At 39.5% G+C, this 27,075-nt stretch overlaps 2 protein-coding genes across 9 annotated transcripts in view; both read right to left on the bottom strand.

The window, feature by feature from the left end:
- Window positions 1-762: 762 nt before the first annotated feature.
- On the bottom strand, window positions 763-26,915 carry kctd13 (potassium channel tetramerization domain containing 13). 4 transcript variants are annotated; one of them, XR_004565638.1, is made up of 8 exons: window positions 15,921-16,329; window positions 13,322-13,582; window positions 12,652-12,821; window positions 7,823-7,912; window positions 6,938-6,990; window positions 6,078-6,273; window positions 3,414-3,713; window positions 763-775 (listed from the first exon to the last, which is right to left on the bottom strand). XR_004565638.1 is itself a non-coding variant. In XM_034190443.1 (7 exons), the coding sequence occupies exons 2-7, from the start codon at window positions 13,557-13,559 to the stop codon at window positions 3,465-3,467; spliced, it is 996 nt and encodes a 331-aa protein (XP_034046334.1). In that variant the 5' UTR covers window positions 13,560-13,563; window positions 26,910-26,915; the 3' UTR covers window positions 2,418-3,464. The 4 variants fall into 4 exon arrangements, 3 of the variants coding, with proteins under 3 accessions (XP_034046334.1, XP_034046333.1, XP_034046335.1); XM_034190443.1 differs by lacking the exons at window positions 763-775; window positions 15,921-16,329 and adding an exon at window positions 26,910-26,915 and having other exon boundaries at window positions 2,418-3,713; window positions 13,322-13,563; XM_034190442.1 differs by lacking the exon at window positions 763-775 and having other exon boundaries at window positions 2,418-3,713.
- The window catches only part of sez6l2 (seizure related 6 homolog (mouse)-like 2), an 83,895-nt gene continuing 76,488 nt past the window's right edge, over window positions 19,669-27,075 (bottom strand). For all 5 annotated transcript variants that reach the window (XM_034190438.1, XM_034190437.1, XM_034190436.1 and 2 more), the window contains 2 exons: window positions 21,460-21,571; window positions 19,669-19,953 (listed from right to left, as the gene is read on the bottom strand). In XM_034190438.1, coding sequence (XP_034046329.1) covers window positions 19,924-19,953; window positions 21,460-21,571 — 142 coding nt within the window. In that variant the 3' untranslated portion in view covers window positions 19,669-19,923. The remainder of the gene's footprint in view (window positions 19,954-21,459; window positions 21,572-27,075) is intronic.

Genomic DNA, 27,075 nt, shown 5'->3' with positions numbered 1-27,075 from the left:
GTTTAGGCGCATTTGAGTGGAAAACAGTGTTAGTTGTTGACGCGTCGCGGAGGATCAGCTGTTTTAACGTGCAGATACGGAGCAGCTCAGCTCAGAATTCTAAATAAAGGAGAAAAAAAGTATAAAAATGTCTTTGTAAAGCTCAGTGCAGGTGTGCTGATCACTGTGCTTTACGAGGAGACGACGAGTCGAGCAGCTGCAAAAAACCGTGGATGAAAAGCTCACAGCTCACTTAAAGTGGGCAGTTCAGTCGAACCCCGACCTCCTGCCCACAGACCAAGTTTAATACTGGTATCGACCCACAATGAAAAATAATAGTAACACACAGTGACATGGAGAAGTAACTTTAATCTGATTACTGATTTGGAAAGATTAACGCGTTAGATTACTCGTTACTAAAAAAGTGGTCAGATTAGAGTAACGCGTAACGCGTTACTCTAATCTGACCACTTTTTTTTACTAAGTAACGCGTTACCGGCATCACTGATTATTACAACCCCTAGCAAAAAGTATGGAATCACCGGCCTCGGAGGATGTTCATTCAGTTGTTTAATTTTGTAGAAAAAACAGATCACAGTCATGACACAAAACTAAAGTAATTTCAAATGGCAACTTTCTGGCTTTAAGAAACACTGTAAGAAATCAGGAAAAAAAATTGTGGCAGTAAGTAACGGTTACTTTTTTAGACCAAGCAGAGGGAAAAAAATATGGAATCACTCAATTCTGAGGAAAAAATTATGGAATCATGAAAAACAAAAGACACTCCAACACATCACTAGTATTTTGTTGCACCACCTCTGGCTTTTATAACAGCTTGCAGTCTCTGAGGCATGGATTTAATGAGTGACAAACAGTACTCTTTATCAATCTGGCTCCAATTTTCTCTGATTGCTGTTGCCAGATCAGCTTTGCAGGTTGGAGCCTTGTCATGGACCATTTTCTTCAACTTCCAAAGATTTTCAATTGGATTAAGATCCGGACTATTTGCAGGCCATGACATTGACCCTATGTGTCTTTTTGCAAGGAATGTTTTCAGTTTTTGCTCTATGGCAAGATGCATTATCATCTTGAAAAATGATTTCATCACCCCCAAACATCCTTTCAATTGATGGGATAAGAAAAGTGTAAAAATATCAGCGTAACTTGTGCATTTATTGATGATGTAATGACAGCCATCTCCCCAGTGCCTTTACCTGACATGCAGCTCCATATCATCAATGACTGTGGAAATTTACATGTTCTCTTCAAGCAGTCATCTTTATAAATCTCATTGGAACGGCACCAAACAAAAGTTCCAGCATCATCACCTTGTCCAATGCAGATTCATCACTGAATATGACTTTCATCCAGTCATCCACAGTCCACGATTGCTTTTCCTTAGCCCATTGTAACCTTGTTTTTTTTCCGTTTAGGTGTTAATGATGGCTTTCGTTTAGCGTTTCTGTATGTAAATCCCATTTCCTTTAGGCGGTTTCTTACAGTTCGGTCAGACGTTGACTCCAGTTTCCTCCCATTCGTTCCTCATTTATTTTGTTGTGCATTTTCAATTTTTGGGGCATATTTAAGTTTTCTGTCTTGACGCTTTGATGTCTTCCTTGGTCTACCAGTATGTTTGCCTTTAACAACCTTCCCATGTTGTTTGTATTTGGTCCAGAGTTTAGACACAGCTGACTGTGAACAACCATCTTTTGCAACATTGCGTGATGATTTACCCTCTTTTAAGAGTTTGATAATCCTCTCCTTTGTTTCAATTGACATCTCTCGTGTTGGAGCCATGATTCATGTCAGTCCAATTGGTGCAACAGCTCTCCAAGGTGTGATCACTCCTTTTTAGATGCAGACTAACGAGCAGATCTGATTTGATGCAGGTGTTAGTTTTGGGGATGAAAATTTACAGGGTGATTCCATAATTTATTCCTCAGAATTGAGTGAGTCCATATTTTTTTCCCCTCTGCTTGGTCTAAAAAAGTAACCGTTACTGACTGCCACAATTTTTTTTTCCTGATTTCTTATAGTGTTTCTTAAAGCCAGAAAGTTGCCATTTGAAATGACTTTAGTTTTGTGTCATGTCTGATCTGCTTTTTTTCTACAAAATTAAACAACTGAATGAACATCCTCCGAGGCCGGTGATTCCATAATTATTGCCAGGGGTTGTAAAATCATTTCACATATGTGCCCCATTACTTGATCTCAAAGGCTGCTGGCACTGAATATTACTGAGAATGAGAATTTTATCTCCAACGTCCTGTTTTTGTGGTTCCCTTTACACCAGTTTGACTTTATTTTTGGATTGTACTTGAATACGGAGTAAAATGAAACCCAATGAGACCAAGAAGCAAACACTGTATTTCAGAAGCAATTTATTGAGAACATTCTCATACGTATCTGGGACGGAATTTATATTAGTGCATATTTTCAGGATTTCCCAGGTAATTTTTTTCAGGGGTTTGAGATACGTATTGCTGTCATGAACTTCCCTGCATTCAGAGTGAGACAACTGTGACCATTAGAAAGAAAACACAGTCCCTGAAGGAAATACAAGAATTATTCATCTATTGTTGAAATTTAGCATTAATGAGTAGTTAATTACAGAGTACAGTTTAACAGTTCTAGGTAAGAAAAAGCAGTTAAAGTTCATGGCTCAGGATTAAAAACAAAATGTTTGGTACACACATTGGGGTTTGTCTTGAAACAATACCGTCCAATTTAACATTCATGCAAGTAATCTCAAGATGTACGGTACAGAGGACGTCGTTCACATTTCGAAACCTAAAATTAACTTGAGCAGTAGTTAACACAAAGACAGTACACAATACAAAAAGTTAAATACAAACAATAAATTAGATTCTTAAATTATTAATCTTTCTGATGCAACAGCAATAATAATTTAATTAATTACAAATAAGCTGCTTGGCAAAAGAAAACCTGACACGTCTACTCTTTAATTCCAGTGTTAATAAACGTGAGCTCAAGTTGGAAACCTTCCTCTGTTTTAGTCATTGAGCATCTCAGTCCAAGTTATTAAAAGGCAACAGATGATTCATCACCTGAATAAACAGATTAAGTATTAGTTTCAAGACAAACAGAAAGAAGGCTGCCAGTGCACATTAACACATTAAGAACAGGCTGCCTGCTCTCAGTTAAAAAGACTGCCTGAGCTTTCAGGCTCATTCACTAACTGTGAGGGAGGCTCTCTGCAAAGCATGGTGACAGTTTCATGTCTCAGAGGATTTTAACTATTCACCCAAGCATTTACAAAATTGTGTGGAAAATTGTAAACAGAGGCATTTTCTCTTAACAACAGAGTCCGTCTTCAGTAACAAAAATCGGCATCCAAAACAACATTTAACGAAACTGCTCTTACCACACTATTGCTATGATCAAGGACGTTTTTCAAGATGCTCTCAAGCAACACAAAGAAAAAAAATAACATACCTCAAGACGTTCACCCACGCTTCACATTATTAGTCTTTGTACACAGTTTGCTGACCATGTGCTCTTTCATCGTGCATGATGTGTCTCCTTACATGGATCCGTCTTACTCGCCTGTCGCCTCCCATGCTGCCCTCTTCCTCTGACTGGCTGGCTCCCAGTGATGAACCTGAGCCTCTTGAATCCAGAAGGTGTAGTCCACCTGGACCTGTTCCTCTGCTGTTTTCATAAATGAGGATATTGAGAGTTTCTTCAAAGATTCGAGCCTCAGGAAACTCAACCTATAAAACACAAATCTGAATTTTAAATCTGGTGGCAAATTTAACTACAGCGCTATAGTCTGGAGAGATTTTACCTTAATAAAGTGAGCAGCAAATAGTGCAGCTGATAACTGAAATAAACTTTCAAACTATGGTCCAAGCACCACATTTGGCTTAAAAAAAAAAAAGGGGGGGGGGGTAAAAAAAATGTGTAACCATAAAGTATTCACAGTACTTCACTTTTTCCACATTTTGTTACGTTACAGCCTTTTCCCAAAATGGAAGCAATTTTTTTTCCCCCTCAAAATTCTACAAACAATACCCCAAAATGATTTTTGCAAATTTATTTAAAAAAAAAAAAAAAAAAAAACAAATCTAAGAAATCACAGGTGCATCCTGATCATCCTTGAGATGTTTCTACAGCTTAATTGGAGCCCACCTGGGGTAATTGCAGTTGATTGGAAATGATTTGGAAAGGCACACACCTGTCGACTACATATAAGGTCCCACAGTTGACAGTGCATGTCAGAGAACAAACAAAGCATGAAGTCAAAGAAATTGTCTGTAGAGCTTCAAGACAGGATTGTCTGGAGGCACAAATCTGGGGAAGGGTACAGAAACACTTCTGCTGCTTTGAAGGTCCCAATGATCACAGTGGCCTCCATCATCCGTTAATAGATGAAGTTCAGATCCATCAGGACTCTTCCTAGAGCTGGCCATACGTCTAAAATGAGTAATGACGGGAGAAGGGCCTTAGTCAAGGAGGTGACCAAGAACCCAATGGTCACTCTGTCAGAGCTCCAGCATTCCTCTGTGGAGAGAGGAGAACTTTCCAGAAGGACAATCATCTCTACACCAATCCACCAATCAGGCCTGTATGGTAGAGTGGCCAGACGGAAGCCACTCCTTAGTAAAAGGCACATGGCAGCCCACCTGGAGTTTGCCAAAAGGCACCTGAAGGACTCTCGGACCACGAGGACAAAACTGCAAAAAGATAGATGCGTCAAGCTTTTGGCATCATATTCAAGAAGACTTAAAGCTGTAATTGCTGCCAAAGGTGGATCAGCAAAATCTTGAGCAAAGGCTGTTGTAACATGATTTTTTTTAGTATTTTATTTTTAATAAATTTGCAAAAAATAAAAAAAAATAATAAAAAAAATTTCATGTCATTATGGGGTGCTGTGAGTAGAATTTTCAGGGGAATAAAATGAATTTACTCCATTTTGGAATAAGGACATAAAATGTGGAAAAAGCAAAGCGCTGTGAATACTTCAGGATGCACCGTACTAGCTGGCAGCATACTTGGCATGAAGTAATGCCATTTGTGTTGAGGAATGGCTTGTAGAGTTACGAATTTAGATTCCATATGGTAAACAAGGTATTATTTGATGCTAGGTTAATAGAATAGAATACAGCCTTTATTGTCATTGTACGTACACATGTATACATACATACAACAAACTTTGTCCTCTGCATTTAACCCATCCTAATCAGAGTTAGACACAATCCAACCACTAGGGACAGTGGGCAGCCACAGTCTGGTGACTGGGGACCAACTCCAGATGTAGAGACACTGCCTTGTTCAGGGGCAGAGAAAACAGCAGACCCTAAATAAGCATATTTTTTTGATTGTGGGAGGAAACCGGAGTGCCCGGAGGAAACCCACGCAGACACAGGGAGAACATGCAAACTCCACACAGAAAGGGCGGAAAGTGATTCCATGACTTTTTTGCTGTGAGGCACCAGTGCTAACCGCTAATTCGCCATGCCACCCATATGCCATCTTGAAAAATGTCTGCCAATTTGAAAATATGAATGGCCCTTAAGCATTTTCAAACTTTTGACCAAATTTGGTGCCTATTTTTAGACTTCCATTTGAAAGATTCCCCTGAAATGCTCTGTTATCAGCTACACTACAACTCACACCATGTTGTGTGCTTTTCACTTCCACCTTCCCCCTCTCAGACCAGACCCCGCAACAGGAACCTCTGCTGGTTTGTGCACATTACGGAACTCCTCATTCTGTTTACTTCTGGTCATCAACATTGATTGTTTTGGTCTCTTATTGACATAATTTTCAAATAACTTTCATTTTAAGAAACTCGGTTTGGTCTTCAGAAAGTACTTTTCCAATAATATGTGCTTCAAGAATGGGGGGCAGAGGCACACCATCTTATCTTAAGGCTACATAGTATGGTACATCTCAAAGAAACCAGAGCCTACGTACATCAGTTGTTCATATGTTTATATGTTTGTTGTATAAATTACATATATTTGACATCAGTGGAAAATAAATAAATAGTAAATAAAATAAAAATTGTATTAAATTATGGAACACTATAAATGACAATAATATAACCCTATTCAAAACCTTAAAAAACTAACTTTGGTCTGCTTCTTCTCTGTGGCGTAGACAATGGACGTGCAGCATACTTCTGCAATCTTGCGGCCTTCCCCGTAGAAAGACCAACAGCAGATCTCATCTCCCAGCACATCTTTGACAAAGAGGACGCGGCCATTGAAGCGTAGCACAAGTTTGTCAAACAATTCGATGTTCTTCAGCAGATTATCGTCAGAGTTGCTGGTCACAGAGAAACAAGGAGCAACAAATTGCAAACTGATCAGATAAAGGCTGGTTTATATTTGTGTGCTGCTGTTCATCAGTATTATCTGGACCAATGTTTAGAGACAAATGAGTTGTCAGATCAGCACTGCCAATAGAGGCAGTGTCACATATTGACCCATGAAACACAGAAGAAAAAGCCTGGAAGTGCTCTGCCAGTATACAGTTGTACAGCATTTTACCTAACCCACAAAGACAAGATGTCTCACAATTGTGTGCTAAAAGTCTTCTGTGCATTTTGATGTTTAATGTAAACACTAAGCTCTGCCATCTGGTCCACTCTTCAAGGCCCAGTGTGTTCACCTGAGGATAGTGGTAAATTTAGCCAATCTACTTATTTTGTTGTGCTGCACAGATAACACTACTCAAAGCTGCACATCCCAATTTCAGAAAACATTTGCATCTTGCCCATAATTCTCTTGGCTAGAACCCATGTAGATGTGCAGCAGAACACATTTAAAAATTTCCCTTAAATGGAAAAGAACAAAGCTGAAAAGCAAAGGTCAAGTGATCAGCTGAAACACTGTCATTGTGTTACGTCAAACTGTTCTGCAGATATTTTCCAGTGGTGGTGGGGGTGATGGTGGCAGTGAGGGTCAGACAAGACAGTTTTGAGTGTTACCTGGTGTAAGAATACTTGTTGTTGCCTCTGTTGTTCTGCAATTTTACTACTGGCTGTAAAAAAGAGAGAGGAAAAAGAGAGAAATTGCTAAATGTGGAAAGCTGTATCTATAAATGGAATGACATATCCACCTAACGCTTGACAACCGAGTGCTTGACAAAGAGAACCAACATAGTACAAAAAAATAAGACTCACAGATTTCACTAAGTTGAGACAATACACGGTTATAGTTACAGCTTCCTGATAGCGTAGCAAAAATGAGGACTACAAAAAAGACTCCCACACTATGTGGATCCACACCAGATCCACTGTGGAGACCCCATAGACATTATTATTATTTGGGCAGGGTGGGGGAGAACTATAGTAGAACAGTGTCCTTGGCTGAGCTAGCCAGTAACAAGTAGCTTAGGCTCCCATGTTAAAAGGTACTGAATGAAGTTACACAAACTAAAGAAAACAAAGTGTTAAATGCTTTACACCATGAAAGTTTCAAGGGGGGGACAGCCAGTCATCCAGTCCACCTGCTAACTAGTGAATGGGTGATGGTGATAATAGTGGCAACTGAAAGTCTGAAATGATCATATCGATAAATAATCAATTTCAACATACAAAAACACACATATGGAAATGACTCATCAAATGTAGTTATTCAAAGAGAAGGCTGCTGGATTCCAGTGACAAAAATCAATTTTCATCCAAAACACCAACGCTCATACAAGATGGTGGAGGAAAGCATTGTGGAAACAAGCCTGATGTCCACTGTAGTCATTTTTCATCTCCATGGACGTCTCCAAGCAAAACAGGAGAGACCAAAATATTGTTTTTGGATGCAGCTGAAATGCACTACCTATTGAAAGGACAAACGAGAAAGAACTGAAATGCTACCTTTCTACATGTAGCGATCATCCTCTGTTCTTCACTGGATGAGGTGATCATAGGAATACGACACACACTTTCAAAGATATCCTTTTGCTTCTGAAGGAGAAATAAAGTAATCAATAAATGCTTTCATTATCAATGAACCTACATCTTATTAGTTACACATTCTACTAAACCTAAAAAATACTGTCAAAATCTCATCACACAACACCCGAGGGTCAAAGTGATAGTGTATGCAGATTATTTTACAGGCCTTAAAAAGTAAAACAAACAAATGAATTTAAAAATGGCAACAAATGTTAATTGTGAAAACAAGGAATGAGATGCAGTGATTCATTTTGTCATAGTTTTACCTCATTCTTTAATGGGCAACAAATCTTGGCTTTTGTTGTTGCACCCATTAAAAGGTAGCAGACACGCACACAATGCATGATTGTGCCATGAGAGTGACTTACTTAAATATGGCCACTATCCAATCAGACAAAAGCATGTCCTTTATTTTCTGTCACATGCTGATAATCAAAGAAACAGTCTCAGACTCCAGTTGCATAAAATAGAACTGGTTGTTTTAATCCCTGTACCAGTGACATTTTTCAGATTCCTTCTCTACTTTACTGGCAACAGGAGGACTATAATCAGTGGTGGACACACATAACCAAAAAATTAACTTAGATAACAGATAATCAGATAACTGAAAAGTTATCTTTGATAAAGATAAACCGATAAACCACCCAAAAATGTATCGGAAGTTACAGATAACCGATAACTGATAAATTCCAGTATTGTTTCTGGTATATTTGCAACTACTAATAAACTGAATGTGAGTTTTAACACCATGATCGCTTCTGGAAACATCAAAAGTGACAACACCCAAACAATGAGCCCACACTTCAATATGAACATCCTGCCCCCTGCTGGAAGCTCTTATTTACTACACAGCTTACAGCACAGAGGTGAGCTGAGAGCAGCCATAAAGCCCAGCTCTCTACCCAATCACAATGCTCCGGTCAGGCGGAGGTCTTGGAAAATAAAGTCATACTGACTTATGGTTTGGTGTATAAATAAAAAGAATACCGATAGAATAACTCCATTAATGTCAATTCTGTCATTTGTACAAAGTTAAAATATAACATATATCTTTTAATGTTGAATAATGCACTAATTCTGAGGTTTTGTAACAAACTCAGACAGATCACAAAGGATTCTAGGTAAAAGTGCCTCTGCTAAACACTGACTGGTTCAGTCATTCATTATGTAAACCAACACAATGTGACATGTGTTGGTGTTTACAGATAAATGTGCTTTTGTAAAATATTCCAATTTTTATTTGTAAAAACAGGCATTTTTACGGAGCCCTGGAAGTGTCATCACAACATGTTTTGCATGTGGAGAGAATGTGCGCTCATTTTATTATTAGTTTTATGATGTGCGCATGTTTTATGATGTTGTAAAATGTGCACTCAATATTGTCTTGACACATAAATGTTGGCTTTACACTGTGTGAGTTTTGGCCCTTTTTCAGATGGTTTTTCATTTGTGCGAGAATTTTTTGAACCGAGTTTCAGGTTAATTGCGCATCCTGCATCGTGTAGTGCAGTGATTCTCAACCGGGGTGCCGCGGCACCCTAGGGTGCCGTGATCGACCGTCTGGGGTGCAGTGGGTATTTTTCATATTCGCGATTATTTTTTATATTTGCGATTACCGTGAATTATTTATTTTATCCACAAAGCATAAAACGACTCAGAATCTGACGCCAAACGTGCTGCAGCCTCGCTCTCGTCTTAAGGCGGGACAATAACAAGGAGGCTGACGGCCGATTAAAACAGCGCCGTCTTCTTCAAAAGCCATCTAAAATGCGGAGCTGTCGGTGTGTGTGTCTGTGCCTGTGTGTGTGCGCGCGCGCGGAGTTAACAGGCTGCAGACTGCGAGGGAGTGGGTGGGTGAGGGAGATTCCTGAATGCAGGCGCGACACGTTCAGTGCGCAGCGAGCGCGGAGCAGAGAGAGTATTTTAACCCGAGTGAACGTTAACAAAACGGAAACGTGAAGCTCCCTTTACTTCTCTCTGAACTTTCTCTGAAGGTGTGATTCTGCCGTTATCGTCCTGTTCACACCATGTGCGCGTCGTATGCTGAATTTATGAGATCATGAGATGAAATAAACGGTCAAATATCTTTAAAAACATATTTAAAAAATGAGAATATATGAAGTACTGAGCCACAAAAAAAACAAAAAAAAACAATGTTCAGACGCACAGATCACAAAAAGCAGGTGAGAACTTTGAACTTTAACAGCTGTTACTTTCCAAAGGTATTTATTTGTTCAATATGGGCTTAATGCAGTGTTTAAGCACAAAACGTGACTGATGAGGAGAAACAATTTCAGAAATGCAACAGAAACAACCACAAATCAGATAAAGTTGGGACTGTATGTAAAATGAAGATAAAAATAAAAATGTTGCACCATTCCCAGTTTCTCCACTCACAGAAGCCAAACGTTCTTCCAGAGTTGTGTAATTATACTACAATAGTAGAATATAAAGAAGGGAAAAAGAGAAAAAAAAAATAGAAAATATATTTGTCAATCGCAATTATTTGTTATTTTTGGTTGGTGGTGTGCCGCAGGATTTTGTAAATATAAAAAGGGTGCCGCTGCTCAAAAAAGGTTGAAAATCACTGGTGTAGTGTACATGGAGTAACAAGCTGCATTTAACATCTCACGACCACCTCCTGATCGCTGATCGTATGGTCGAATGAAAATCAAACCAGTTTGATATTATTCTGGTCGGCCGTCGTGAGGATTTCCTGCTGCTGCTGAAGACCTACAAGCATCCAACCGCTCGCACTGTGCATGTGCAAACACCACAGAGATGTCTTGTAATGTTTTTTTTGTCGTTTTGTTTTTAAACTTTGATGTCTCCCATCGAGAGTTTTTGTAAATTAAGTTTGAAAAAACATAACTTGTGATAAAAAAAAAAAAAAATCATACAGTGTCTGCTCATCTTCAGGACAAATACTGCCATGAACACTACTGGCCCAGTAGATGGCAGTAGAGACAGTGAAAACTTGCCAAAACGAAATGCCCATACTAAAACCTTAAAAATTAGCACATTACTTTAAAACTAAAACATATATCTGATATTTTCACTTTATAAAACTTCAGACATGACAGTAATTTTAAATAACTTGTCCAAAATTAGTTTGGTTAAAATTTGAACCATAAGTTAAAAATGTATGCCTCTGGATGACTTGGGTGATATTGCCAGCATATCAGTATGGTGTTCAAGGAAATGATTTTTTTTTTGTGACCAGTTCTCTTTTGCCTGCAGAGGATAGAGTAGTTCTTCATAGAAGCAGCTCTCTTCTGTTTGCAGAGGGTAGGACTACATATCTGCTACAAAACATTTAACAGGTAGGTGCTCAACTGATTTTAAATTTTAAAAATGTTTGCTGCCGTTCTGCTTTGTTTACTACGTTATCGGTCTGAAAGTTATCAGACAAAAATTTATCGGACGATAATTAGTCCGATAATGGTTTTTAAAGTTATCTAAAAAGATAATCCGATAATGAAAACATTATCTTCAATAATTATCTGTTATCGGATTATCGGAACTGTGCCCACCACTGACTATAATTATGTTGCTGTTCGTCCAAATCAAAACAACACATAATAAATTCAAGAGTGCAACTGTTATGGATATTCTGCAGGCAAATACTAATATCGATATTAGAGACTAAAAATAAAAAATAAATCAGGATCAAAATCACCCCATATAAAAAATAATTTTACAAAATAAGAGAAAAATGCCAAACAGATTTATACAGAAATACAATTGTCTTGAATTGTCTCACACAACCTTGGATTATTTTATTTGAGCAACCAACCAACATACGTTCACTCAAATTGGCTGTCACTGTGTTTCATCATTCAACATTTGCATACCATAGACCTCTTGTCTATTCTGGCCCGCCTAGCTGGCGGCACTTGCCTCTCTTGTTGCTGTAAAACATCCACTCTTACTGAAAATGAATGGTAGGTAGTTGCTTTGCCTCTTGTAGCTAATGTGACCCAGAAGTAATGGGGGTCCCAGCCATGTAGATTTGGCACAAGTTTTACACTGGATGCCCTTCCTGACACAACTGGGCACCGCAGTGTCATCTGAGGGCGGGTGCCAATGGAGTAAAATATGATGCATATGACGTCATTTCTGTACTTCCGGGGCCAGAAACATGGCAGTTTCTCTGACTTTTTGGGCAAATTACAGGCAAACAAAGTGAAAATACAAAGAAAAAGTGACGATGCGGTAGAAAATGGACATGTGTTGCGGTTTGTTTATGACCCGGAGCTCAAACGTGTCGAGGTGGTTTTGCAGGCAAGAGAATGCAGCTACTCTGGTTAGCTCTGTAGGCTAACACTTACCAACACGACCTCTCACATTCGCATCATCTTCCCTTCTTCACTGGGAACTGAAAACAAACTTCACTTTTCAAGACTGCTTCGGTGACTGCAGCCAAAAACAAAAAGTGCACCATTTTTCTGTGTGAAGTTATGCTTCCCTATTCCACATTACATGGAGAATGGGCAGGGGTGGTCTTGAACTGGGAACCTTGTGCTCTGAAATCAAGCGCAATAACCGTATGGCCACCACACTGCAGTTTGTGAAAGGCTCCTATCGACCGATATTATTGGCCAACTGATACATTGGTCGGGCTCAAATAAATTCCCATAAATTAGGTGTTTAGGCTTAAAACAGCAAGTGCTTCCGTTTGTAGCCAGGGACAAACACTTGCAAAATGACCAAACAAAATGAACAACATTAATGGGTCATCCAGTTACCTGCATGGCACTAAGACAGTGTTGGACAAGTCCCTGGACTCGATAGTACTGGGCTTCCTTCAGAATCTCATCCAGTTCCCTGTGGTCATCTGGAAGTGGTACTGAGCCATCACGTAGAAAATTCAAAACCAGGCTAAAGTGTCGACCGCACCTATCCAAAACTACCCAGCCTGTGAAAGCAGTAATAATCCACATCAATAATTTTCATTCTTTGTCCATGTTGAGAACGTTCCCAGCCTGTGCCATGGGAATAGTTCTAGACTCATAGCAAATTTTAAGGGCCAAGTCAGTTAATATGTAATTAGTAGTAAACAATCCAAATATTTTAATGATATTTATCATCACCATCTCCTTTTCATGTGTCAACAAAGTTGTTCTGGACATTGTAGCCATGATAGAAAACTCAGCTCTAATCTTAAATATCGGCTGTAAATAATCAGACCATTCCAGTGAGCTGTAGACAACACTGTAGCCAGTATCCCCCACCATTTGATTCTTTAACAGAAATTTATCAATGAAATGGAAGAACTGCACAGTTTCAGTATTACCTTTGAAAAATCCACTATCAATTTAAAAAAATACCCAACATCCATTAAAATCCAAGACACTGGCACATTTAAAAGTGACAATCAGATACAGGGAAAAAGGACCCACAAATAAATCCACTCACCTTCTGAGTCTATGGTAACTTCTGTTTCTCCATTGCACATGCTTCCTAATAAACTATCTTCCTTGCTTAATGTCTGGACAGTTGTGTAATGCAGCGAGCCTCCCACATTTAACTTCACATACTTGCTCCCCAGCAAACCCCGATTTTTGTGCTCATCAGAGTCCTGGCACGCAGCCTGAGAAACAGCACAGTGGACAGAATCGGCAGCACTACTGCCGGCTGAAGCCTCAGCAGACATGGAACTGGAATATTGCTTCCTGACTGTAACAAAAAGGACACAAATAGTGACCTATGTGAGGATTTATTATGATGATGATGATGATTATTATTATGATTTATGATTTCAGTTTGTGGAGTTTTAAAACAACTAAAAGGTGCACCCAAAAGACCACATACCTCTGACATGATCATGATGTGTGGAAATCATCAAGATGTTTTAATATAGGTCACTAACAATAGCAACCTAAAAAAGTGAAGAGTCTGTGCTGAAGTCAGGATATACAAGTTATGTACGAATGCAGCACTTACTGATGAAAATTTCTCCCCTTTAGTTGTCAGAAGTAATGTGTGATCTAATGGTACAACAATGTACACATCCATCCATTTTCTGAACCCACTAATTATAATTAAGGGTCATGAGAGTGATGGAGCCTATCCTATTGGTCACTGGGGAGAGGCGGAATACACCCTGGACAGGCCACCAATCTACTGCAGGACCATATGAGTGTATTGATATGTTTAAAACATTCAAATTGGGCCATCTAGAGGTTTTTGCTTCTATACTGATGCACATTGTCTCAACCAAACATACACAGATGGTTGCACGTCTGTTTGCCTTTTGTTTCCCACAGGGGACCGTGCTACATACAGTACCAGAGAGCACTGCATCATAAAAGCCAGGAGTTTTCAGGCTGTTAGCATAGCATATTTTTTCAGTTCATGTGCACTTGTGGATGTTTGATATAAACATGGAACCCAGGCCCGTTGTGCAACAGCAACGATGCACTGTTACTAGGTGGGAGTGCATGTCAGTGGATCACAAAGACTCTGTGTTGTTTGAGTGGAAATAACTCTCCTGTTTTCTTTCTAAACAAACCCTTAACAAGCACTGTAATTAGCTTTCCTGCTACGAACCAGTATGGCATGTTTGCACATCGCAAACCAAATATTCATTTCTAACCAGTGCACTGGTTCAGTTAGTGAGTGCACTAACGGCAACTTCAATGTTTTATGTCCCCAAAGATCAAATACTATGCAGCCAACACTTTAAACACACACAAACTTACATCAATCCAATTTGAAAACAACTTAAAACAAAATAACGCTTACACTAAATCTAATGATTATAAAAAAAGAGCATATACATATCATGAATTAATCTGATTTCAAAGGTCTATTACAGCTTGGAAAAAAGAGCCACCCACCACTACTTAATCACTTTGGATAAGACTATTTGCCAAATGGATAACTGTAACTCCTAGTTATGGTTAAAGCTATGTGCATAGCTTATGGTTATGCATGTTAGGGTAACATTACGTTAGTTAAGGGACAAAGGTAGAAGAAAAATCAGTATGGTAGTGGTCTGAAAAACAATTGCTGGAATACTAGCTGAAATGTGATATGAGTAGATGCAGACCAATTACAAGCCAGGTAAACTGGCTTGTAATTTCAGTGATAGAGGGAAAAGTAGCCAATGAGACATTGTTCCCATTTTTTGGAAATGTAATGGAGAAATTTCATTTTTAATAAGAAAATTGTCAGACCTTGTGGAAACAAATTCATGACAATTCATTTTAACGCAAAAAGTGGTATTTAGTCTTCATTTATATATGTTAATTTACCAATGCCCGACATATACATATTTGCCTCAGTGGCCAAGCTTGCAGTCTTGCTGAATGCATTTAATTTTTTGCGTTTTTTTTTGTTTTGTTTTTGAAGAGTACCTCTAAGGCTCAGTCATCTTCAAGAGGAGGCCCATTAACACTCAGTTGCATGCATGATGCCAGATGGTCCCTGTTCTTAAGAGAAATATGTTAACAAACTCATCTGAAATAAGTAATAATAGCTGTAAAATATTGATAGTGATCGTGATTGGCCAGTTATACTGACCAATGTTAAGAGTGAGTTCACCAATCTTAACATGAAAGAATTTTGAAACAGTTGCTAAAAATGTTGTGTTATTCTTTTATTTTTATTTTATTAAAGTGAAGTGATAATCCTCCCAAAGCCCCCCAAAGCTTGATCATTAATGGTTTAAATAAAATCGTACGTAGCACAGCCATCTTATGGTTAAGGATTATGGACAGGGTTTGGGGTTGTGGTTAAGGATACGTAGCTGCTTCTGTAACGTAGTTTAGGAATCTGTCAACAGCAAATGCATGCACAAGTACGTAACATTAATCACGTGACGTATATTGGCCAACGTGCAGATAGCCACTGCCTTATGTCGTCTCAGCTGTTCCATTTTATCATTTAATGAAAGGTTCTTGTAACACATTCGTTCATAAAAAAGACAACACTGACGTTTTTCTGAAGACTGTACTGCTGAAATATTTAACATTTGTTAAGATTCGAAAGGTGCCACAAAACGTTTACTCACCACACGTAACATCCAAGGGGGCGGTGTTAGCGCTCCAAACTAAGCTAAGATAGCCAAAATGATCCAAAATGCCAAAATGATGTTTCTCAGCCAGAAGGTGCTGGAGAACTAGTCAGCTACTACGAGAAAAAAAAAGAGGGGTACAGGGGGGAAAAAATCAACACAGCTCCTACGATTAGCAGCTCAGCTAGCTAAGCTAATTAAAAGTGGCTAACAGCTGTCAGCCTGAGAGGACTGAAGCTGCAAACACCTCTCTTCAAATACAACCCAATAACAACAAGTCTCATAAACAAAAACCGCTGAAACGAAACGAGGAAATCGCATAGTTGATAAAAGCAAAATGGGACACACGGAAGCAAAACATAAGCAAGCGGCTGCTTTCTTCTTCTACTGATTCAACACAACGATTGGTGGAAACTTCTTAGGTGAATTACTGCCACCTATTGACAAAAAAAAGTCCCCCCTTGCAGTATCTTTGAAATGTCATAACGCAAGACTGTTGGAAAAAGAAGTAATAGTGCGATCGATTGCACATCGGAAGTCGTTAATTCCGAGTCGATATGTCCGATCCGATGTAAATGCATTCCAGTGCATCTGCCCGGGAAAAGGACATCACGCTCATTTCTGTGGTATTCTCATACTCCATCTTGGGAGGGGGATTGCGACGAGTTTGTGGCCCACCACCGTGCTGAGAGGAACACCAAGTTCCACAACTGAAGTCATAAACCGTCAGATATATTTACTGTTGGCGCTTTCTTCCTCTCTTTTTTATATAGATAGGAGTACCTTAGTATACACTAGTACAGTTCCACCTTAGATTTGGAATGTATAATAGAAGATATACGAGGTCTGTCAATAAAGTATAGGTCCTTTTTATTTTTTTCAAAAACTATATGGATTTCATTCATGTTTTTACGTCAGACATGCTTGAACCCTCGTGCGCATGCGTGAGTTTTTCCACGCCTGTCGGTGACGTCATTCGCCTGTGAGCACTCCTTGTGGGAGGAGTCGTCCAGCCCCTCGTCGGAATTCCTTTGTCTGAGAAGTTGCTGAGAGACTGGCAGTTGCTGAGAGACTGGCAGATTGGAAGTGGCAATATTGGCTCTATTTTCTAAAGTTCTATGTAACTTGTTATGAAGACCACTTAATTTTATACAAATCATATGTTAATTTACATTTTACATCCATAAATGCAAATATAGCATTAAGAAACATGTTTTAAGATCATTATTCCTGTTTTTAATTTATAAATTAATGTTCTTAAAATAAACTCACTAAATCAAAAAGCTGTGAAAACCATTAATTATTTATGACCATAATAATTTTGTTTTGTTCTATATATTTTAATATAATTCAGAGTGGATTTCATTTTATTTTTGATTTGCAGGTATATAATTAATGTTAAATTATTACTGTTTGGTGTGCTCATCTGGCATGTTTTAATAAATGTTCATGTGTTTTTTTTGTACAATAGAGTTTAAAAAAATACAGGTCCAACGGCCCCCATCAGGTTGTTGCTTAGCTTGAACATTCTAGGGGGACACTTGCAAGTTAGTTATGGTAAATGGACTTTGCCACCACTATCCTTTCCCATAATCCTCTACTTTTTGAGATATCATGTACACAAAAGAGACAGACAGACCGACAGAGGGATGTCCTGAGGTCACAGGCATTATAATTTTTTGGCTAAATATGTTTCTAGTTTGTGTTGGTGGGACCTGTTTCGGTTTGACCTGCAATGCTGAAGATGCCCAAAATTTCCTGTACATTCGTTTTTGTCAATTGTGTCGGTAGCATGGCCCAAGCAAAGGGTCACCCCTTTGAGTCTGGTCTGCTTAAGGTTTCTTCCTCAAATCATCAGAGGGAGTTTTTCTTTACCACTTTCAGCTGTGTGCTTGCTGGGTTGGTAAGTTTAGACCTTACTTGTGTGAAGCACCTTGAGGCAACTTTATTGTGATTTGGTGCTATATAAATTAAAATAAATTGAAAAAATGCTGCTTTCCCCTCAGTGATTATTCATGTTTTGTCTCCATGGTGTTAAAATGTGATTATGTGTTGTGTTTTCACTCCCATTGCACAAGTTAAAAGCACCATCACTGTATTTGTGTCACTGGTTGCCTCCAGCATAGAAGTAAAAATTAAGATTGAAGAAGTAAAAATCAAGATCGAAGAGCTCTTTCAAATGTTCAAAGTGTTGTTTCTTTAAATACATTATTTAACTGTGCTTTTAACAGTATTGTAACTTTGAAATTAACAACCTTCCATGTTGTATTGTTCTTGCTCTCTCAAGAGACCAATAAATAAATAAAAAAATCTCAGTGGGAATAACCTCATTATCATAAGAAAAGAAAAGAAAGGAATATCAGTGAAGGAGCTCTTTTTTGTTTTGTTTTCCATTGATGATTAAATTAAACAGCCTGTTTGACTTGCTTGTCTATTTAAGATAAGTGATACATTTATGTTTTTATAACCAGAACTGGGTTAAAGTAATCCCTAATTCACACAAAAGTATTGCGTTAATGTGTCCACCTTGTTATTAACACAACACTTGATTCTCATGATCAAAATTATAAAACTTCAAATCAACATAATCTAAAATAAATTATTTTCCCGGTTTATCATTTATATTTTTTATGTTATATAATGTAACACAGCAAGTGCTCTATGCATGCAAGACAGTATAGGCATGGCAACCTTGGAATTTAGTTATTTGGCAAACAAAAACTTTAGGCCATTCAACAGAGATTTTATTTCCATTTCAGCAAATAATTTACTGCCTTCAAAAGGAGCGTATATATATATATATATATATATATATATATATATATATATATATATATATATATATATATATATATAAATGAAGCAAAGAAATCATCCTGATGATAAGAGAAGAATTAAGTCTGCAAAGCAACAGTCTCTAATATCCTTCATTTGGCAGAGTGAATAAAGTTACATTCACTTTCAAACAATTGTAATTAAATACAGAATGTGTTACAGCAAGCAGCCAAGTTTGTAATTTTTCATCAACATAGTACGTACAACATCAAATGTGGCAACAATGACAACTGTCAATAACTGTAATGGCAAGATTAAGCAGAAGCAATATAATTTACAATCAGTGCATGCTATAAGCATAATGACATTCTTGTCCTCATATTTTATTATGTGTCATGTGATACTGGGTGTCAATGCACCCCAGAAACAGCAACCAATAAAATAAACTGCCTTTGAAAGCACAATTGCAACAACAGATGAAACACTTAAGGACAATAAATTATTTTACAATATATTTTGGCACTGGATTTTCATTATATATATATATATATATATATATATATATATATATATATATATATATATATATATATATATATATATATATATATATATATATATATATATATATGTGTGTGTGTGTGTGTGTGTGTGTGTCAATCAAGCACAATCAATATTAAGTTATTAAATCAGATATTTACATTCAATTTGTGTATGTGTTTTATACAGAGAAACAAAGACAATGTGACAAAAAACAACTAAAGCTGTTAATCCCAAAGTTTTACTTGTTATTGAAAATACAGTATTTGTGTGTTTTAATCATTTTAAATATGCAATATGACTGAAAAATCTAAGAAAAACATTCAATAATGTGAGCGCTGACTGTTACCTTTGATTATTATTAATATTTAAGTAGTATCATTCAACCTCTAGTTTTGATGTTGATATTCTAATCCCAGAATATTTTTTTCAATAATTTCTTTCCTTTCATAAGGCACCAGTCCTAATAATACAGAAAGTCAGTCCTTCAACCTACATTTGGCAGATCAACAAATGAGGGCAAAAGAATTCCAAAATAAAGCACTTCCACAACTGATAAAACAAAGAGTGACTGTAAAACAAAAATATTGTATTAAAAACAGGCCATGTGTGAAGAATGAACTTGTATTCCAAAAGGACTGGATACTTTTGTGTTTTCTTGATTATCACCAAGACATTTTCTCTTTTAAATGGATACTTCGTACTCCCGTGTATCCTGTCATCAAAGTAAGAATAAAATCAAAGCATGAATAACATCTCTTAAAAGCTCTTATAACATACATTGGTTGAAACAAGACATGAAATGATAACACATTTGCCAAAAAAAGCAGTCACATCATTATTTAAAAGTAGGAATTGCTCTGTTATATTCAAAAGTCTGGCAGAGGTCAAAATCAGTTTTTGTGCAAAATCAGTTATATTATTATTATTATTATTATTATTATTTTACAGTGAAATATTTTCAGGTGTATATTTTAAACACACTCAAAGTCTAAAAAATTGTATGTCCTTGCATGTAGAAATAATGGTGCCACAAACACCACAACAAAATTTAGACCTGTGACGGTTTTTCGATTGCTCTGACACCCTAAGACCCCCATCTCACTTAGTATGAATGAGCATGAGCCAAGCTGACTCAGGCAGAACATAAAAAAAAACTAAATTCGTGCCACATCTGGGAGGGAATAAGAATTGCGGAGGACAGCCGTCTGAACACCCAGAGTGAGCCAACGACTGATTCGTACATATGCCATAGAACACAGTACAAATGTTGGTGGAACACATTAGGATTACCCAGACAGCTGTCAAAATGCAGAGAGAATATGACAAATTCATTTACGTTGTCGTACAAGTGAGGTCCGATTGTGGGTGGAGGAAATATAATTCAGCAGCAATTGACGCGCACTTGTGGTCCGTTCAGGCACATTCGGGACATTAGGCCATCATTCCACATGGTGGAAACATGCTGAACGTCCCCCCAAACGCGATCAGAATGTCGCGAATGCCATTTTCATGCCATCTGATAGTTTGGAATGCAGTCAGACTGCAGTCAGACGGCACTTCAATTGGTGTTCAATAGTGGTTCCACCTCGACTGCACCACGACTGTTTTGAACATGACCAAAACATTCGAGGCGGCCGCACGACTGTGCCCGACTGTTTAGACTGCTCTGAGAATGCTGTTCGATGTTTTTGAATCCACCTCGACACTCTCTGAATGCGGGTTGAATTTCCAATTGGATGTGATTCCGGCACATTCGACCTCTAGTGTGATGGGGGTATAAAGAAGGAGGAGGAGAAGAAATCCAGATCTTTGCATCTCACCCACTGATTTATGCTACATTTGGATGCACATCCTTGGGACAAAACAAAAAGCAGTATGGTGCATGGATGATCTTCTTCCTCCACAGCCGGACTACATTATGCAATAAATTAAAAAGAACATAGTGGATATACATAAAAATGTAGCAGTACTAGAGGGGCTGTGGAATTGTTCAAATATACATCAGCAATGGTTAAAAAAAGTCTGCCATTGCAAAATAGAAATTTATGCTGCATACAATAATATGTGCATACAGTATCTATGGAATATTTTATGTACAAGATCAAATAACTATTTTTCAGATGCCAGTGACTGCATTAGCACCATGAAAGGCTTTATAATATCACCAGTTTGAACATATATGAAGCACATATATTTAAAGATTTCACTCTATACTCACCCCCGCCTCATAAAGAGGATTGTTGAAATCTGACTCAACGGTAATGGGACTATAGGAGTGTGTGTGTGAGAGAGACTTCCAGAACAGAGGCTTCCATTCTAGTCTGCAAATACTGTGGATGAGAAAACACGGAGAAACCACTATACATATGCATATACATATGCGTAACAGAGGTGGACCTTATTTCGCAAAAAAAAAAAGCAGTAAAAAAAAAAAAAAAGCTGTTTTTATACTCTTGTATAAAAACTGCTTGTATCCATTGTTCTGGGTTCTGTAAGAGCAGATCTTGTCTGTAAGAGGAGTTCTTGCATGGCCCAGGTCTGATTATTTTTGCTGTGACTTTGATTAAATTTAAAAGTGCGGAATAGTTCGAGTTTGTACTTTGTAAGGGGCAGTATTACAGAAAGAACTGGGGGAAGAATTACCAAAAGAAAAAACAAAAGTGCAAATACATTTTTACAACGTGATTAAGAGATTTTTAAGGTAGTGACTGAGGTGGATGGCTAAATAGCTGGAGTCAGTTAATACAGAGTTTTGTTATGATTGCTAACATTGCTAATTAGTATGTAGGTGGCTTGAAAAGGGAAATATGCAACTGTATTTTGATAATTTGTGATCACTGGACTATGGAGTTAAAATTGCCGCATTAATATTTGTAAATGCACGAAGGGTGATCTACAAATAATCATTGATTTGCAAATGTGTTCAGATATCCACAAATGCAAATTTCATATTTGTAACTTGTAAATTGGTCTTTGCAAATAATGTATTTGCAAATATAAAACTTAATTTGTTAAAAAAAAAAAAAAATTACATTTGTAAAACTGGAAATTGTATTTGTGAATTGAGTTTCAGCATTTGTGGATCACCAATTACACGCATTCATCGCTTTCCTCTGCGACGTCATTTTGAGACATTCTTTTCGCGAACACAGATCCACAAACAAATGCCGACTGATTCACAAATACACACGCACACTGGATGTCCACTAGATGGCAGTGTGGTTCCATTCATTGATGTGGCAAGCTGAAACTATATGCTCCCGGATGACTCTTTAATCGTGATCGTTACTGAGTATTTAAAATGCTTATCACAAAGCGTTCTTTTTTTTTTACGACATAATGCAAGTTTTATAAGTCCGCGGACGCTGATCTGTGTGTTACAGGTACAAATCAGTTTCCTCGGATCCGCGGAGCCTAGCTGTTGCGACAGTTGTCGTAAAGCGGTACTGGTTGGTTGCTGCGGTGACGCTGTGTGGGTCCTGTGCGAAGATTAGCTAAATGTAGCACCTTTTAGAACTTTCACGTTGTGTCACGGAGCACGCACAGGCGCAGTGCTGTTTAATACGCTTATTTGAACCACTGCGTTAAAGAGTAGAACACTAACATCCCCGCCCATGATGAAATCCGCGGACACGTAATTTTAAAAAAATAATTCAGCTTGCCACATCAATGAATGGAACCACACTGCCATCTAGTGGACATCCAGTGTGCGTGTGTATTTGTGAATCAGTCGGCATTTGTTTGTGGATCTGTTTTCGCGAAAAGAATGTCTCAAAATGACGTCGCAGAGGAAAGCGATGAATGCGTGTATTTGGTGATCCACAAATGGTGAAACTCAATTCACAAATACAATTTCCAGTTTTACAAATGTATTTTTTTTTTTTTTTTTTTTTACAAATTAAGTTTTATATTTGCAAATACAACATTATTTGCAAAGACCAATTTACAAGTTACAAATATGACATTTGCATTTGTGGATATCTGAACACATTTGCAAATCAATGATTATTTGTAGATCACCCTGTGTGCATTTACAAATATTAATGAGACAATTTTAACTCCATATAATACAGACCTTTTCTACTGTAAGGCCCAACAGTTCATACTTTTAATGAGACGGTGCCCATTAAAAAAGATCCCCAATTACTTTACCTATCTTATCTAATAATCTATTGTAAAGGTTTATTCATGGAATGCAAGTGAAGGAATTTAATAAATATAGTAAAAACAAGATGTAATCTGAATTGGATTTTTTGCAGTATTTTTAGGCAAAATAGCTACACTAGTGTTATTTTTTCACTTCAGGGCCTTTTTCCATTTGATTTTTTTCTATCTATTTACAACTGAGAGTCTCAAATGGATGTTATTTAAAGTTGATTAAAACATGTATTACAAATTTATTATTTTAATATTTGTTTATATTTTCCATCATAGATTCTCACCATTGTCTCGGCCTATGGGCCAAACAGCAGTGTAGAGTACCCGCTGGGAGGGTAGGAAGCCGGTCAGACCTGGCAGGCCCAAATGTATTGTGAGGGTCTGCTGGGAATGACTGGCGGAACCCTCTGTCAGCGAGGTCTTCAACTCCCACCTCCGGGAGAGCTTCTCCCGGATCCCGGGGGAGGTTGGAGACATGGAGTCCGAGTGGACCATGTTCTCCACCTCCATTGTCGATGCAGCTGCTCGTAGCTGCGGTCGCAAGGTCTCTGGTGCCTGTCGCGGCGGCAATCCCCAAACCCGGTGGTGGACACCGGAAGTAAGGGATGCCGTCAAGCTGAAGAAGGAGTCCTACTTATCTTTGTTGGTAGGTGGGACCCCAGAGGCAGCTGACAGGTACCGGCAGGCCACGCGTGCCGCAGCCCGTGCGGTCGCAGAGGCAAAAACTCAGGTCTGGGAGGAGTTCGGGGAGGCTATGGAGGAGGACTATCAGTCGGCCTCGAAGAGATTCTGGCAAACTGTCCGACGCCTCAGGAGGCGGAAGCAGCTCTCCACCCGCACTGTTTACAGTGTGGGTGGAGAGCTTGTTGGCCTGTTGACCCTGACTGGGGATGTTGCCGGGCGGTGGAAGGAGTACTTCGAGGATCTCCTCAATCCCACTGTCACGTCTTCCGAAGAGGAAGCAGAGACTGGGGACTCAGGGGCAGACTCATCCATTACCCAGGCCGAAGTCACCGAGGTGGTTAGAAATCTCCTCGGTGGCAAGGCTCCTGGGGTGGATGAAATCAGTCCTGAGTACCTTAAGTCTCTGGATGTTGTGGGGCTGTCTTGGCTGACACGCCTCTGCAACATCGCGTGGCGATCGGGGACAGTGCCTCTGGATTGGCAGACCGGGGTGGTGGTCCCTCTGTTTAAGAAGGGGGACCGGAGGGTGTGTTCCAACTACAGGGGGATCACACTCCTCAGCCTCCCCGGTAAGGTCTATTCCAGAGTACTGGAGAGGAGAATTTGACCGATGGTCGACCCTTGGATTCAGGAGGAGCAGTGTGGTTTTCGTCCTGGTCGCGGCACACTGGACCAGCTCTACACGCTCCATCGGGTGCTCGAGGGTTCATGGGAGTTCACCCAACCAGTCCACATGTGTTTTGTGGATCTCGAGAAGGCATTCGACCGTGTCCCTCGGGGCACCCTGTGGGGAGTGCTCCGGGAGTACGGGGTCCAGGGTCCATTGCCGGTAGTAAGTCAAACTTGTTTCCAGTGCACGTTGGCCTCCGCCAGAGCTGCCCTTTGTCACCGGTTCTGTTCATTATTTTTATGGACAGAATTTCTAGGCGCAGCCAGGGTGTAGAGGGGGCCTGGTTTGGGAACCACAGAATCTCGTCTCTGCTGTTTGCGGACGATGTGGTTCTGTTGGCTTCATCAAATCAGGACCTTCAGCGTGCACTGGGGCAGTTTGCAGCCGAGTGTGAAGCGTCCGGGATGAAAATCAGCACATCCAAACCCGAGGCCATGGTTCTCGACCGGAAAAAGGTGCTTTGCCCTCTTCAGGTCGGTGGAGTGTCCTTGCCTCAAGTGGAGGAGTTTAGGTATCTTGGGGTCTTGTTCACGAGTGAGGGACGGATGGAGCGTGAGATCGATAGACGGATCGGTGCAGCATCTGCAGTGATGCGGTCGCTGTATCGGACCGTCGTGGTGAAGAGAGAGCTGAGTAGGGGGGCAAAGCTCTCGATTTACCGATCGATCTACGTTCCGATCCTCACCTATGGTCATGAGATTTGGCTCATGACCGAAAGAACGAGATCACGAGTACAAGAGGCCGAGATGAGTTTCCTCCGCAGGGTGGCTGGGCGCTCCCTTACAGATAGGGTGAGGAGCTCGGTCACTCGGGAGGAGCTCGGAGTCGAGCCACTGCTCCTCCACGTCGAAAGGAGTCAGTTGAGGTGGCTCAGGCATCTTTTCCGGATGCCCCCTGGATGCCTCGCTGGAGAGGTGTTCCGGGCACATCCCACTAGGAGGAGGCCCTGGGGAAGACCCAGGACACGCTGGAGGGACTACATCTCTCGGCTGGCTTGGGAACACCTTGGTGTTCCCCTGGTGGAGCTGGGGGAGGTGTGTGTGGATTGGGAGGTCTGGGCGGCTTTGTTTGAGCTGCTGCCCCCGCGATCCGACTCCGGATAAAGTGGAAGAAAATGGATGGATGGATTCGATAAATATTGTAATATTAACATTGTAAAATCCTGTCTCCACAATGGAAAGATGCACAAAATTATTAGCATCTCTTTAAGTTTCACAAAAGATCTCATCAAGCTCGCAAATAATTCTCAAAGACAAAATATAAGATAAACTACAAGAACTCAGAGAGTGCAAACCTCCGCCAAGGCCATGGGGTCACTGACGCCATAACATCTACACGCCGTGGAATCAGTGAACCTGAAAAAGTCTAACAATGATGTTTGCTCAGTAGTAAAAAAAGTTTCATCTGCTGTGACTGGATAGCATGTATCCTTAGCGCTTGGCATCACAGTTTATTGCAACTTGAACCTTTCCCAGAAGCTACTGTCATCTGAGCACTGATAGATATTGCATGTGCTTATAGACAAAAACAAATCAGATAAAAGAGACAAAATTCAATTTATTATTCAACTAAACTGCAAATACGAGGTCTATTAGATAATAAACCAACCCTTTTTTTTTAACTATATGGATTTGAATGACATGCGATTACACCAATCATGCTTGAACCCTCGTGCGCATGCGTGAGTTTTTTCACGCGTGTCGGTGATGTCATTTCCCTGTGGGCAGGCCTTGAGTGAGATGTGGTCCCGCCCTCTCGGCTGAATTCCTTTGTTTCACACGCTGCTCGAGACGGCGCGCGTTGCTTTATCAACATTTTTTCTGGACCTGTGAGGAATATCCAAGTGGACACTATTCAAGAAATTAAGCTGGTTTTCGGTGAAGTTTAATGGCTGATGAGAGATTACGGGGTGTTTCTGTCACTGTAAGGACTTCCCACAGAGCAGGACGTCGTGCAGTGCTTCCAGGCGCCGTCATCGGCCTGTTTTGAGCTGAAAACATCCTAATTTAAGGCTTAATTCACCAAGGACGTCGTGAGAGAACAGAGAAGATTGAGAAGAGGCCGGCATGAGGACTTTATGCGGACATTCCACTGTTTAAGGACATTTTTTAATGAAAGACGTGCGCGCAAATTCGCTGAGTCGTTTCCGTGACGACTCGGCAAATCTGTGTGCACCGCGACAGGAAAAACACCTCCGTGTTGAAAACCATTTGTAAAATTCAGGCGGCTTTTGATGGCTTTCAACAAGTGAGTAACTGAGAAATTAACAGCTTGGGCATGTTCAAACTTGCCCGATAAGGTTTCCAACTGAGGTGTTTTTCC

The sequence above is a fragment of the Thalassophryne amazonica genome, chromosome 16 (assembly GCF_902500255.1).
Source record: "Thalassophryne amazonica chromosome 16, fThaAma1.1, whole genome shotgun sequence".
Classification (NCBI taxonomy): Eukaryota; Metazoa; Chordata; class Actinopteri; order Batrachoidiformes; family Batrachoididae; genus Thalassophryne; species Thalassophryne amazonica.
This window is presented reverse-complemented; position numbering and strand designations above follow the sequence as displayed.